The sequence below is a fragment of the Trematomus bernacchii genome, unplaced genomic scaffold (assembly GCF_902827165.1).
Source record: "Trematomus bernacchii unplaced genomic scaffold, fTreBer1.1, whole genome shotgun sequence".
In the NCBI taxonomy this organism is placed as follows: Eukaryota; Metazoa; Chordata; class Actinopteri; order Perciformes; family Nototheniidae; genus Trematomus; species Trematomus bernacchii.
The window spans coordinates 752,722-762,721 of NW_022987669.1; the positions used below are offsets into that span (position 1 = coordinate 752,722).

The 10,000-nt window shown below is 38.7% G+C and overlaps 1 protein-coding gene across 1 annotated transcript in view; it reads right to left on the reverse strand.

The window, feature by feature from the left end:
* efr3a (EFR3 homolog A (S. cerevisiae)) overlaps window positions 1-10,000 on the reverse strand; it is a 122,232-nt gene that overhangs the window by 26,460 nt on the left and 85,772 nt on the right. Inside the window, exons 9-10 of the mRNA XM_034135975.1 lie at window positions 2,938-3,016; window positions 1-15 (exon numbers count right to left, since the gene is read on the reverse strand). The exon at window positions 1-15 is cut by the window's left edge and continues 121 nt beyond it. Of these exons, the coding sequence (XP_033991866.1) occupies window positions 1-15; window positions 2,938-3,016 (94 nt within the window). The remainder of the gene's footprint in view (window positions 16-2,937; window positions 3,017-10,000) is intronic.

Consider the following 10,000-nt stretch of genomic DNA (forward strand, 5'->3'; position numbering starts at 1 on the left):
GTGCGAGTGCTGAGCCTGGAGCGGGACAAAAACACAGAGAGACATGAGGAGGAGCTCATTTCCTGCCATAACTCCACTACTCAGTACATCTTATATCGACATGAATTGTGTGTTAAAGGTGGGGTAGGTAAGTTTGAGAAACCAGCTCGAGATACACTTGTTGTTATATTCCATGGAATGCTCTTAACATCCCGGTAGCAATGAATATCTGAAGTGCTTTGACAAAAAATCCATAAAGAAATCTCATCTGTGGAAGCTGTAGTACTGTAAAAAGCACGACCAATCATCTGAGCCGGCCCGGCTAAAATAACTGGATGGCCTACCTGCCTGTCAGCCGGTTTCTCAAACTTACCTACCCCACCTTTAAGTATGAGATTTATTGTCAATGTTAGACAGAATATTTACCCAGTCCCAAAACAGGACTCTGGTCCATTGTGAACATGTGTGATTATGACTTTTTTTTAAATTGTAAGTCTGAGATTTTCTGAAAAAAGTCACCTATTTTAATTTTCTGAAAAAAGTCAGAAGTTTCTGAAAAAAGTCAGACTTTTGAGAAAAAGTAATAATTCTTAATTTCTACAGAAAAGTCATAATTTCTGAAAAAAAGTCATAATTAAAAAGAAAAAGTTAGAGTTCTGTAATTTTCTGAAAAAAAGTAAGAACTTTTAGATTTTCCGAAAAAAATCAGAATTCCGAGAAAAAGGCTGAATTCTAAAATGTTCAGAAAAATGTCAGACATTTTGGATTTTCTGAATAAAGTAAGTATTTTGAGAAAAAAGTAACAATTCCTACATATTCAGAAAAGTGTAGGAATTACAATCTTTTTAACATTGATTTATTGTGAATGTTAAACAGATTGTCAATTTTTAGAACATGTACTGTACCCAGTCCCGTAGCAGGCCTCTCATGTAATTGGTCCCTTGTGAACATGTGACTGAATGTGAGCGACAGCCTGCTGGCTTTGTGCTCCCTTCCCAGTTTAAATATTTGCAGGAATAATTAGCATCTGATTAGCATTGTGATTCTGAGCATCTGACAGTCTGGGCCGTCACATTTCCTCTCTAATAAACCATGATGAAGTATTGGAGTACAAATACTTCGTTACTGTACTTAAGTACATTTTTCTGGTATCAGTACTTTACTCCACTACTTATTCTTCTGACGACTTTTTACTTTGACTTCTTACATTTTGAACACAAATACCTGTACTTTCTACTTCTTACATTTTGAACACAAATACCTGTACTTTCTACTTCTTACATTTTGAACACAAATACCTGTACTTTCTACTTCGTACATGTTGAACTCAAATACCTGAACTTTCTACTTCTTACATGTTGAACACAAATACCTGTACTTTCTACTTGTTACATGTTGAACACAAATACCTGTACTTTCTACTTGTTACATGTTGAACACAAATACCTGTACTTTCTACTTCTTACATGTTGAACTCAAATACCTGTACTTTCTACTTCTTACATGTTGAACACAAATACCTGTACTTTCTACTTCTTACATGTTGAACACAAATACCTGTACTTTCTACTTCTTACATGTTGAACCCAAATACCTGTACTTTCTACTTCTTACATGTTGAACACAAATACCTGTACTTTCTACTTCTTACATGTTGAACCCAAATACCTGTACTTTCTACTTCTTACATGTTGAACCCAAATACCTGTACTTTCTACTTCTTACATGTTGAACACAAATACCTGTACTTTCTACTTCTCACATGTTGAACCCAAATACCTGTACTTTCTACTTCTCACATTTCCCAAACAGGCTGGTTCCTTTAGTTTGAATGTGTGTTTGGTGGCGTGATCATTATTATTTAGAGTCATTGCGTGCCTATTGATTTGAACACGATCCGTGTATCCATCATTTCCTGGTCTTCTCTAAAGAAGAGGGACCAATGAAAACGTTGTCATGTTGCCGTTGTTCAGCATGGAAACATTCATTAGCTAACAATGACATTATTGTTCTATTAATATAAAGGGAGGTCAGGTACTCTTTAAAACAGCTGCTAGTTATGGGTACTTTTTACTGAAGTACATTTCAAAGCCCTCTTTACTTTGACTTGAGTAAAGAAGTTTAGTCAGTACTTCTACTCTCACCAGAGTATTTTTAAACACGAGTATCTGTACTTCTACTTGAGTAAAGGAGGTGTGTACTTTTGCCATCTCTGATTATTAGAGAGGAAATGTGACGGCCCAGACTGTCAGATGCTCAGAATCACAATGCTAATCAGATGCTAATTATTCCTGCAAATATTTAAACTGGGAAGGGAGCACAAAGCCAGCAGGCTGTCGCTCACATTCAGTCACATGTTCACAAGGGACCAATTACATGAGAGGCCTGCTACGGGACTGGGTACATGTTCTAAAAATGGACAATCTGTGAATAAAATGAGTAATAGAGTATTAAATATCATACTTAAAACACAATTAATATCGGTAAAATATGTTTTTAACAGTACAAACACAAAGAAATACAAAAGCTATACTGTAAATACTTAACATTTTGCCCGATTCATCCAATAAAATGTCCACAGTATTTTTTGCAAAGGAAAATACAACGGGAGATCATCTCTCGAAATACATTTCTTTCAGAGAGACAGCATTAAGTCTTTCTGTCCATGTTATGAGATATTAACATGAATGCACGCTTAATGTATTCATCCCCAACCTCATTGCCTAAAATCAACAATCACGTGATTCAAAACATCTGTGCAAAGTCAGAATTTAACACGATTGCTATTTTACAAAACAATGGTAGTTTAAGAGTCTTATATTAGGTCCTTTTTTAATGTGCATTCACAAAAATAAGTACCATCTTGGTCTTTATCCTGCAGAATACTTTTGTTCGTCCCACAGAGATATTCTTTTGAACCCATTGCATGTAGAGTTGGGTTTCTTGAGAGTACTGTACCTGGATGGAGTACATGATGATCCTGAAGCAGGACACAGCAAACTCATTGGGGTCCCACAGGTGGTGGTTATCCAGGTGGCTGAAGGGCAGAAGATCATCGTTAATACAACTCTGATATAATAAAATGTTAACTAGGCTGCAGCCGTTACAGATAGACGGATATAATGAGGTAATGCAGAGGAGGAAACAAGAAGAAACATCCCAGTGCTGATGTTAGAAAAGTAACTTGAACTTCAGTCTGAAGCCACAGAGTTGAGATGTTCACGAGGTTTGAGGGTGAGCGACAGATGGAGGACAGATTTTAGCCTCGAGCTCAACTCAGCTATTACTTACATCTGCTATCACACACACACACACACACACACACCACACACACACACACACACACACACACACCCACACCACACCACACACACACACACACACACACACACACACACACACACACACCACACACACACACACACATCACACACACACACACACACACACGACCACACAACACACCACACACACTACACACACACACACACACACACACACACACACACACACACACACACACACACACACACACACACCCACACACGACACACACACACACAACCACCCACCATCCTCAGAACATCTTTACATCTTCTACAAAATTTCATTTTAAGATTACAGATATAACCTCTTAACATTATCATATAATTTTTAATAATATTATAAATAAAGTCAAATTGTTACGAAAATTTTTTACCTTCATGAAAATCAAATTGGGAAAGGGAGGGAAAACTAACGGAAACATCTCAACATAATGACTTTTTTCTGAACATTTCAGAATTCGGACTATTCAGGAAATGTACACCTGAACATCAGCAGGAGAGGACTCTTTAAAGTAGAGACACTACATACTGATAAACACCTGAACATCAGCAGGAGAGGACTCTTTAAAGTAGAGACACTACATACTGATATACACCTGAACATCAGCAGGAGAGGACTCTTTAAAGTAGAGACACTACATACTGATATACACCTGAACATCAGCTGGAGAGGACTCTTTAAAGTAGAGACATTACATACTGATATACACCTGAACATCAGCAGGAGAGGACTCTTTAAAGTAGAGACACTACATACTGATATACACCTGAACATCAGCAGGAGAGGACTCTTTAAAGTAGAGACACTACATACTGATATACACCTGAACATCAGCAGGAGAGGACTCTTTAAAGTAGAGACACTACACACTGATATACACCTGAACATCAGCAGGAGAGGACTCTTTAAAGTAGAGATACTACATACTGATACACACATGAACATCAGCAGGAGAGGACTCTTTAAAGTAGAGACACTACACACTGATATACACCTGAACATCAGCAGGAGAGGACTCTTTAAAGTAGAGACACTACATACTGATATACACCTGAACATCAGCAGGAGAGGACTCTTTAAAGTAGAGATACTACATACTGATACACACATGAACATCAGCAGGAGAGGACTCTTTAAAGTAGAGACACTACATACTGATATACACCTGAACATCAGCAGGAGAGGAGTCTTTAAAGTAGAGACACTACATACTGATATACACCTGAACATCAGCAGGAGAGGACTCTTTAAAGTAGAGACACTACATACTGATATACACCTCAAATGAACAGAGTAAGGCCCTTTCACTTCAATATGTAGATCAGGTATGAACAAAAGGGAACATTTTTCATATGATCTATTCCAATTGACAGCAATACCAACAAATAAGCAGGGCTTGAAAACTTAAAACACTGGTATTTTATAGTTTGATTTGATTTGTCTAAACCAGAGGTTGCCTCAGACGTGAAAAGGCTCTTCATCCCTTTGTTTATTTGTCAAATACCCACAGCTTTCTAACACGGTTTGCCTGTTCAGTAATCCATGCATGGTGATACCGGCCAACATGTGCATCTTCCATGTTCTACATTCTGTCAGGATCCACAAGAACTGAGAGGTACAGCACATTTGAGCAATACTCTGGTTTTCCTTATTCTTATCTGCATTATTACTAATACACCACTGCCTTCATTGTAATATGTACAGTTATATATAACATTTTACGCATTTATTGTTGCATGTGATTCACTACAATATGCACATGTAAGAAGGACATCATTCAGAGAGAGGAGAGAGAGAGAACAGAAGACAGGACCAAGGGAAAGGAGAAAGCAGAGGACAGTGATGAAAAGGATTGGAACCGTTTCTCCAACATGACGTCAATCCAAACCCCAAAACCCTCCCGTTAACCCCAATCCCTGCTATTTATAGTCTGAAGGCGCTTCTCCTCCTCCGCCTCCGCCTCCTCCTCCTCCTCCGCCTCCTCCTCCTCCCTGCAGAAAGACAACTCCTTTCATTGTCAAAGTGGCCGTTTAATGGAGAGAGAAATTAAACAATGGACTATTGAGGGATGAAGCTGCTATCAGACCTTAATATGTGCCAGTGTTAGAGCCAGTGTTATTGAGTTTTTATGAGAAAGGCCACCTAACCGTGACGTCAGAGTTTCCGTTAGCCGGTAATTACCGGACTTTGACCAGTAAAATATGCTGAAGACCGGCAAATCTAAATCTCTCCGGTCAAAATGTCCGGTCAAAATAATTTCCCCTTAGCGCAATACCGCATCAGTTGCGCCACTTCTATGACAGACAAGAATAGTATGTGACAGACGAGAAGAGTACGTGACAGACGAGAAGAGTACGTGACAGACGAGAAGAGTACGTGACAGACGAGAAGAGTACGTGACAGACGAGAAGAGTACGTGACAGACGAGAAGAGTACGTGACAGACGAGAAGAGTACGTGACAGACGAGAAGAGTACGTGACAGACGAGAAGAGTACGTGACAGACGAGAAGAGTCTGTGACAGACGAGAAGAGTCTGTGACAGACGAGAATAGTATGTGACAGACGAGAAGAGTATGTGACAGACGAGAAGAGTATGTGACAGACGAGAATAGTATGTGACAGACGAGAAGAGTCTGTGACAGACGAGAAGAGTCTGTGACAGACGAGAATAGTATGTGACAGACGAGAAGAGTATGTGACAGACGAGAAGAGTATGTGACAGACAAGAAGAGTATGTGACAGACAAGAAGGGTATGTGACAGACAAGAATAGTATGTGACAGACAAGAAGAGTATGTGACAGACAAGAAGGGTATGTGACAGACAAGAAGAGTATGTGACAGACAAGAAGAGTATGTGACAGACAAGAATAGTATGTGACAGACAAGAAGAGTATGTGACAGACAAGAATAGTATGTGACAGACAAGAAGAGTCTGTGACAGACAAGAATAGTATGTGACAGACAAGAATAGTCAATTCTAATGTCTCGGGGTTCCGGTGGGCATGTAAACAAATGCATAATGCTGCGCTATACTTTGTGGCCTCACCCGGTTGCATAGCGACGCTTATTGTTTAGGTGTCTTGATAAGCAGGTAGTCATATCATTAGCTAGAACCAGTTAGATCTGATCGATATGGACATAAACGCGAGTAAAGTCTAATCTGACGGGAGAGAGAGATCAGCTGCTGCTGACGAGTCGACACGCAGCTCTGCACGATCACCTGCAGCGGTGAGCGGAACAAAACACACACTTCAGGTTAGAACATCACACGTAGCTATTTTAATGACCTCTCAAACTACCTAAACTAGTTATAGATATGTTTAGTTTTACTGTCGGGTCACTCATTACTGGATCTGCGAGCTGCATGATACTGGAGGGCTGTCTATTATTCCCGTGTTATTGTACACTTTTGAATAATGTATTTAATCTACTATAATTAGTTTGTTTAATATTGAATCATATCAATTTGTTTTAAAGCTCAATAAATAACAAAGAAGACCTTTGACCGGCACTTTTCTCATTTTGTCCGGAAGATTTAAACTTTAACGGACATTTTGACCGGCAAAAAAAAATTGGAACGGAAACTCTGCGTGACGTCTGTAGTCAACAGAGTATAAAAGACTACAATTCCCACGGCTTGGTGAGCAAATCATCTCTGTACGTACTGTGACCCAAACATCTATTTACAAGATTTTAAACCAGATTATTAGCAAGATTTACCCAGAAAAAGGGTAAATGACTTACTTCTGGCAATTGCATTTACGCTTAAACAAATCAGAAAGTGGTGTGAGAAGCTTGTGCGCTCCATAGCTTCTCTTGGATAACTGGACCTAAACTCACAATGTACTTTTTACACTTACATTTACCTTAATATTCCATTCCTCACACTGTTTTATTTCTATTTTGAGATGTTCACATTTTAGAATAGCTTGTTTCTACGCTTTGAATTTCTCTTATGCCTTGTATTTTTGCAAAGATTTCCCAAATTGGGATCAATAAAGTACAACTTATCTTATCTTATCTTAATATGTGGAGATGTTCCAGTTAAACGAAACATGTTTAGTAGCCACAGAGCTTATTTTCTGCAATATACCAAAATCCAATGGAGAAATTCCATTGTTTTTTTCATCACTCGACAGCGAATTGCAGCATTTTGTCATAGTGTACAATGTGCTTTAATGTGTGCATTGCACTCGGTTTCTTGCCTTATTTAAACAAAAAGCTGCAGTTGGTTTCTTTTTCTTTAGCTCAACTTAGTCATTACCAACCCAGTCTCACAAAAAAATGTGTAATAGCGACGTTTGTCCACAGGGCAAAACGTAGTATATTCACAAATAACCCTCTCAAGACGTGACATGGATACAATATAGTTTCCTATTCATTTCTAATGACCGGTGTCCGTGTCACGTGATCACAAACTTTCCCACTGAGAAAAAACACCCGATTTATTTTGAGTGGAAAATCCTAAATTGTAGGATAGTTTGGCCGTTAAAATGCTTTTTGATTACATTTCTAGCGAGAAGTTTATATTGTACTTTTATGGATGTATAGGATCCATAGTTTGAGAGATATTACGAAGATTATTTGAGCTTCATGTTTTTTTTTAACAAAATATTGTATCCATGTCACGTCTTGAGAGGGTTATTTGTGAATATACTACGTTTTGCCCGGTGGACCAACGTAGCTATTACACGTTTTTTTGTGAGACTGGGTAGTCATTACTCGTAACTCAGTGTCAAGGCCGAGAAAAAAGCAAAAGTAAAATAATTGCTGATGAATCACGGTAAGACTAGAATATTAAGAGAGTCCAACTCTGTGACTGTCCAATGTCACAAAACATGTTCAACAAAGTACTTCGTAGATGTTTAACATTTTCTCTATAATTAGTGATTAAAACCCCATCAATCAAAGTGCCCTTGGTTTCCCTCCAGAGAATTAATTAGCGACAGCAATCACAGACAGTCTAAATTACCACCAATTAAAACAGAAACTCCATGAAATAATTCAATTTGACGGAGAGACAACTCAGTCTGGCAACAAGAATACATTCAACCACAATGGATCTTTAGTGTTAATTACACTGTCAAGGCAATTTCACCAAAATAAGCTGGAGACAAAGAGCAGCAGACGTGAAAAACATCCCTCCGTTTATTCATAGTGACGTGGCCAACACCTGTAATTACAGAAGAACACAAGCCTCTTACCTTTCTCTCCGTCTCTATTTGCTTTAAAGGTCTCCTACTATGCTATTTTTAGGCATATATTATGGGTCTTTGATATATAAAAATACATAAAAAAACAAGTCTATGATGTGTTTTGCACAGATCATGCATTTTAGACATCCCTCATATCCCTCTATTTCAGCCCTGTTAGAGAAACGCTGATTCTGGGTCCTACGAGATTCAGCAAAATGCTCCCGTGATTAAACTCCATATCATGTTCCAAACCACATCAAGCATTATCTCTGAAACAGTATGGAGCTCAAACTCTTTTTCTCTCTCAGGTTATACCACAAGGTGAGTTCCTTTTTATTTCCTGCTTCTTCACACACATGCTCTCCAGTACAGGTTAGCTCTGAGTGTTAGCGATGCTAATGTAAACACAGACCATATTACGTCCAAAACAGTCGGGCATTGTTTCTGATAGCAACGTTTCTGATTGGCCCGTGGGTCCACGTTTCAGATATTACGTCATATCGGACGCAAATCTGGATCAGCTCCGTTGTTCCCCCGTTTTTAGAGATTTGGGTACGGAGGAAAAGAGAGAGGGTTTTATTTTCGGACACTTTGAGAGTCTCCTGTCACACCGGGGACACATATTTATGCATAAAATACATCAAAATGTCATGATAGGAGACCTTTAATGTCCTTCTCTTCTCCCTCTGTACTTTATATCTCTCTGTTAGGACAGACATCGGGTAATTGTCGGACCATTATGGCTCAGACCTCCAGGCGCCTCAGTATTGATTGTTGGTCAGTTTAAGTGATGCAGGAACTGAAGCTTTGCACTCAATACGTGTCCTGTTTACAGAGTGTCAGTCAAGAGTCTTAAATGTACACTGGGATTTATTTACAAAACTCTTAGTCTAATGGATGTTTAATGTATTGTTGTGAGTGCTATGTAACATTTATTTTTCCATTTGCGGCTTGGCGTCCCATTAGATTGTGATATCTGTTAAGCACTAGCGGTCATTTCCGAGAGAAGTTTAGATATGTATCTCAACACCACAAATATAAGCTTTCTGGTAGTGATAGAGGAACATTTAGAGAATCATTAAAGTCATTATGATATTCCATGAGGGGAACAGGAATGTTTCTACTTAGTTTCCCAACAATCCATCTAATAGTTGTTGGGATATTTCCATCAACATCCAGCAGAGGGCGACTCCATTGCTTGCAAAAAAGCATAGAAGTCTATGACAAATGACCCTTCTTCTTAATTTAATTACCTAACTTAGTCATATGATTACAATCCATCCGATACCTGTTGAGATATTTCAGTCTTGACCCCAGGTGTACTCAATTCGAAGGTGCCTTAAATCTGCATTTCCTCTAATGACCAGCAGAGGGCAACACCACTGGCTGCAAACATTACTGGCATTCATTTCCAAGAGAGTTTTAGATATTTCTCTCTTTACCACAAATATAAGCTTCCTGGTAGTGAAACAGGAACATTTAAGGAATCATTACCAT